This window comes from Beta vulgaris, chromosome 9, assembly GCF_026745355.1.
Source record: "Beta vulgaris subsp. vulgaris cultivar EL10 chromosome 9, EL10.2, whole genome shotgun sequence".
Classification (NCBI taxonomy): Eukaryota; Viridiplantae; Streptophyta; class Magnoliopsida; order Caryophyllales; family Amaranthaceae; genus Beta; species Beta vulgaris.
The window spans coordinates 41,790,961-41,797,022 of record NC_079210.1 but is presented as its reverse complement, the minus strand read 5'-3'; the positions used below and the strand labels follow the sequence as shown (position 1 = coordinate 41,797,022).

At 33.3% G+C, this 6,062-nt stretch overlaps 1 protein-coding gene across 1 annotated transcript; it reads right to left on the bottom strand.

The window, feature by feature from the left end:
* Positions 1-440: 440 nt before the first annotated feature.
* LOC104903853 (lysine histidine transporter-like 8) lies at positions 441-6,025 on the bottom strand. The gene is made up of 5 exons (XM_010691978.4): positions 5,466-6,025; positions 3,664-3,800; positions 2,874-3,301; positions 1,316-1,447; positions 441-1,199 (listed from the first exon to the last, which is right to left on the bottom strand). Exons 1-5 carry the CDS (start codon positions 5,978-5,980, stop codon positions 711-713), a joined length of 1,701 nt encoding a protein of 566 aa, XP_010690280.1. The 5' UTR covers positions 5,981-6,025; the 3' UTR covers positions 441-710.
* Between the last annotated feature and the right edge of the window lie 37 nt (positions 6,026-6,062).

The following is a 6,062-nucleotide window of genomic DNA, read 5'->3' as shown; positions in this document are numbered from 1 at the left end:
ATATATTGTAGATTGTCGTGTTATGGTTAACAACTTTTAATGCATAGCATTTAAATTATTTGGCAACACTTTTGAATCATTCCTAGCAAATATGACAGTAAGAAGTTGTTGCATGTTATGTCATAGGGTGACGTATTTGAAATGTTGTCAAATTAAACATGGCAACAATTTTAACCAGTGGTCTTTGTGAAATTGTTGCCTTGGGTCTATTTTTGCCTTAGCTTTCAAAAGATTTGCCTTTAAATTAAAATGTGTTGCCTTAAGATTAGACAACAGGAGTAAAAACAACGCCTCATATATGTTGCCTTAGCATTAAGGCAACACTTTTTTCATATTAGGCAATGATTTTGCACTGTTGTCCATGTCTTATCTTGTTGTAGTGCTAGTTAGATAAATAAGAAATTAAGAATAATAGAATAGTTCCTTTTAATTGACAATAATAAAATGGAATAAACTTATTATTAACAATTTCAACCATGCAATTACGTGCATACATATACTTTTAATATACATCTTTAAGTGAAAATTATTATTCATGTAAAGAAAATACTTGTTTTACTTCACATCTCCACAAGAGATGACAAACCTAATTCACACTATTGCACATCATCATTTGACCATTTGTATTTTTTTTCCTCACCTAACCCAACCTACAAAAATATTATACATGCTACACAAACACATATATTCTGTCAATAACACATTCGTAATTAGTGAGGCTTGAAAAAATGAAATTCAACCCCATTAGCAATAACAACATAAATGCCAGCAGCAATCATCAACACGCTAAGGATCATCCCAAGAACTCCTAATCCCCAATTAAGGCACCACATTGGACCATACACCTTAGGTTTTTTCATAACTACCCACATAAAACAAGGGTAAGCTAAGGTTAAGGGCAAAGCAATCCCCCCAATTAGGCCAGCGAAGCTTGCAACGAAGGGAAATGCAACCGCGAAAAAGAAGCATAAAAATCCACAAAGGGCTCGGAATAAGGCTCGTAGCCACCACGGACATGGCTTCTTCTTCCTCATTGTGTACTTGGACTCGATGTCATCGAACATTGGCATGCCATAGATTTGGAACGAGCTTAGGGCATTGATAATTACTATTACGCTTGTTAAGCCTAAGATGAATCGAGATGTGTCACGTCCATGAAATTGGTATAGGGCTGTTAGCATGCCTCCATCTTGTGGTATCTACAAACAATAATATATACAATTACACAAACTTAATTAGTACATTTTGAATATCACAAAGCTAAACAGATAATCCTAGGCTTTCATGAATTAGTAGTTAATATAGGAATAATTACCGAATTCCCGTAAGCCCAATAACCCCCAATTGCAAGAGGGTACAAACACATGGCAATAAGGAGATAGGAGGATTGGACACCCTTCCACATGGGCACTCTTGATGGGTGTTTCTCGCTTGAAGGCATTGTTGCCTGCAATAATCATAGCATATTGTTAGCCAAACTATTGTACAAAGAGATCGAAAGAATTGCATCATACTGCGAACTATTCTTTTTTTTTTTTCCATTTTCTACTCTATTATTCCAAATTGATTTTTATATTTGTTAGCACATAACTTTAATTATAAATATTTTTAATATTTAATCTGTTATTAAGAATATACATTAAAATTAACCCAATAATATATTATATAATAGCATTTAATTATATTAAATAAAAACACAATCTAATTAAGTTAAGTTTATATATAGTATAAAAAAACAACTGACGACGTACAAGAATTGGTAATATTATTAGGAGTTTGTCTTGTAAGAGACCACCTAATTTTATATTAAAATTAGGCAATGATAAGCCCAATATTAAAAAGAGAATTAGTCCAATAGTGACTAGATTAATTTCTTTCCGTGACTAGTTCAATCCATTTAGTTACTAAGTCTACTTTTATATTAAAATTAAAAAGTCTCTTTTAATAATTTTTGTATTATTAGTGAGCTTTTTTTTTTTGGGGGCCCCTTTCGGAAACCCATGGTAAGATGAATTTTCTCTGGACTACCCTTCTACAGGGCCACTCACCCAGACAATGTCTCACACCCACCATCATGATTTTATTATAATTTTTTGGGTCATTTTCTTATGTAGAAAAGATGAGGTAATAAGAAGATGAGTAATGAGTATACCACTCTCTAAGAATTTGATTAACTAACATAATGTGACATAAAGTTCCTAATTTATTATTTGAATGCTGATACACTAACGAACATGATGTGGGATACAATCATCTGATCCTTAGCCAATGAAACAGGCTTTTATGCAAATGAAATATACCTACCAAGAAACTAGTTGAAACATGACATACAGAATAGACTCTCTTGAAGACTACTTTTCTTCATTTCATACGCTCACCAAACTAGTGATATACTTAAAGTCAAATTTTAAGCCATTTTAATACAGTAAAGCAGCCAAAAAGTAGTCAAAAAAGTGTACCTACCATCTATTATCTATCACCTTTCACCAACAACCACCTACTAAGTATATTTAATTCTAATATTCTCTTTGATTAATTTTCCAAATTGGCTTAAGAAAAAGTCAAAAGTCATAAAAGTGGATGGTCTATTTACGGATAAGCTCCGGTTAAACACCTAGACACCTAGTTGGCAACTTATACACAACAACTTTTGCAACTATGCGAAAATTAATGCATTAGATATCAATTTCACTTGATGTTATATTCTTTTGTTATTTGATATGTTTCTACGTTTTTTGTTAATTTTCCGATATCAACATACACTTTATTATCGAAAGAAAATTCAACAGTTTTTACTAATGCGTAATTTAAGATATTAATAGTTATAATTATGTGTTAGAAGCCACTAGTAAATAAATGATGGGAGTAAATACCTGAATTTCGAGTATGAGATTGTGGCCTCTAAAAGCGAAGGCAATAATTCCAAGGGCATTAAGAATACTAAACACATTCTTAATATCCGATGAATAACGGATCGGGTTATAAGACACTCCAGGCAGAGGATGCTTAGCAACGGAAACAGCCCATATAATGGTGATATATCCGACGGCGGTGATCGCACCAACCAAAGAAACACCAGCAATGGAGTTCATATTTGGTAGCTGTGACAACACCACGGCAGCACAAGTGAAAACCAAGTACCACTCCGTCAAGGTTAAGGGCTTGGCCGTGCAATCGGGCCCACATAATATTTGGAATAGTATCTTGCATGTGGCACCGGCTATACTAATCAGCAGCACACACGTGCCAGCTGATAAGTACATGTATGGGAACATTGCCATTAGCTTACCTGATTTTTCACCTGTCAACCAATATGAATGTAGATATTTATTAGCAATGTTACATACTTTTATTTCAGTTAGTGCAATTATTATAGGAAAATTTTTCGAGCTATTTTTTGAGGTTTGGCTTAATTTTCAAAATATTCTTATTGAATTTTGAAGTTTAAAATTTAAGTTTCAAGGGTAACTTAGGAAATTAGTATACTTGAATTTCTGTGTATGATAGGTATTTTGAGCCCAAATACAAAATTTACGAATATATGAGGAATTCTCTAAATGTGTGGGGTAATTTGAGAATTATATTAAACTTAAGCGGTACATGAGGAAATTTCCCTATTATATACTATAAGTTCAGTTGGGGCTGTTTTATGAAATGACGTACCAAATGCTGCAATACAAAGAGTGAAGTAACGGCTGTAACGAACGCCGGTTTCGGTTGATTCATGGAGTTGAACTAGTAAATAGAGGGTGTAGAGCTGCCATACGAAGAATAATGTTAAGCAGATGATTCCCCATGTCCTGCAACATCATTTACGTTAGATATTAGAAACACTCAATAAAATGTTATGTTATACTTCTATCTTTCCAAAAACATATGACACACTTGACACTTCTATGCATAACATTAGTCATTTATATCTCTAATTCCCTACATATAAAATTATAAATTTTGATATTTTAAAAGTACATATTGAGATTAATCTAGCAAGATTTTACATGAATATATTTTTCGTCACATAAAAAATTACAAAGCACAGTTAAAACAAAGTGGAATATATAGTGCAAAAGTCAAAATGTGTGTTATTCATAAAAAAAAAAAAGGCAAAACATGTCATCTATTTTAAAACGATATTATTTAATTAAATATCTAGGTTTATTTGCTTTGGTATATGACATCCATTTTTCACCTTTTAGTTTTAAGATTATAAAAAATTAAAGATATATAGTGCAATTGTTTTTATGTAGTTAATTCCAATTATTAATGGAGTTTCTCTAATTTTGTCAACAAATTTGCACTGACCTCGTATTGTGTCTGGTGGATAGGTGTGGGTGGGGATGAGGGGGTTGTTGTGAACTTGTGATCAAACAAGGATGTCAACATTATTTAGAATTTTCATTTGAAAGAATAGTCAAAATATTCTGCCTAATATCTACATGAAAAGACAATTTTGACCTAATTTCATTATAGACTTTTTTTCCGTTGAGGAGAATCATAGACTTTGCCTACACAATACACATGTAGAGATGCATGTCTTTCTTGCGCCATCGTAACTTACGAAGATGGAGCCAAATTCATGCTTGCGTGACAAGGTTAGACTCACATACCATCAATTAGTTACATAGAGAAAACAAAAAAAAATTAAACAAACTATTGTAACATGTGATCTAAGCTATTAACCAAACACTTCTATGTATCAATCGGTCTAGTATAGAACCGGTTGAAAATAAATATATATAAGACTAAATAGGAAAATTGTAATCACTAGTAATAAGTTTATTCTAAATGCTATCTGAAAGAGTGGGGAAAAAAGCTGGTGGTGCAAGTAATCAACTTTGGAGAAATAGAAAATAAAATATTATCATAAATGAATGAAACAAATTATTTATAAGACATCCATAAATGAAAATTTTAGCAAGTAATTTGAGATGATTGGTAAAATATTATTCTACATATATAATTGTATTGGTGCAAGACAAAAATTAAGTAAATTCAAATTGTTCTAATATCATTATATATCATGTCTAATATAATTTGATTAATTTTAAACCTTCAAAAAAAAGATATGTGAGTGGAAATGGACGACCAAACGCAGTATTTTAGAAGGATTCGGTTTCAGGTTTCAGATATCACACCAACAAGCTAGACTTTACCAACTAAATTAGTGGCACCTTTTTAAAAACAAAACTAGTTATTATAGGTCTTGAGCTACGCCCCGGGTAAGAAATAATTTCATTTATTAATATAATATATACTTTATGATAATAAAACTAAATACAACTTAGTAGAGTGGTTAAAACTTTAGTATATGTACTAGAGGTCTCGGGATTAAACCCCATACTATGCAATTTCTTAATATTTTTTATTATTGTACGTGGATTACATGAACTAAAACTCTTTACGAGAGCGCCACTATTTGTATAGATAAGCAAAGACGATGTGTAAAGGAAATTATAGTAACTTACCAGCCCAAGATGGTGAAAGCAACAGGAAGAACAAGAGCCTGAATCCCAATCCCAGAGCAAAGAGTATGAAAGGCAGCATAAAACGCATTCCCATTCCTAGACTCTGTAATAGGAAGCCAAGCATCCTGAGGATCAAGCTTAGTCATGCTAATAGCTTTCCTAAGTGGGCTAGCCAAGGGGGTTAGAGCCCTCCTTAGTGGACTAGCCAAAGGAGTTATAGCCCTCCTAAGTGGGCTAGCGAATGGGGTAATAAACTGAACCGGTGTCCTCGGCCTTGAGCCTTTGGGTGTTCTATTAGTCCCATTAAGACCTTTTATGGGCTCGACGTTCTCGTTAAACGAGAGGAGGGGCGACCGAGAAAGAGATGGAGAGTGTAATTGCGACGGCGGGGCCGAGATTGGTGGTGTAAATGGGGTGACTGTGCCTGATCTTGGTGTTAGAGGGGCCGTGTATGGGCTGGCTATGCCTGATCTTGGTGTTAGAGGGGCTGAGTTTATTTCCTTTGCTTCACTCATTTTTGCTTACTAAACTTTATTTCCCTATGTTATAAAACTTAGACTTATGTGTGTGTTATATATACACAACTTAATACAAGTA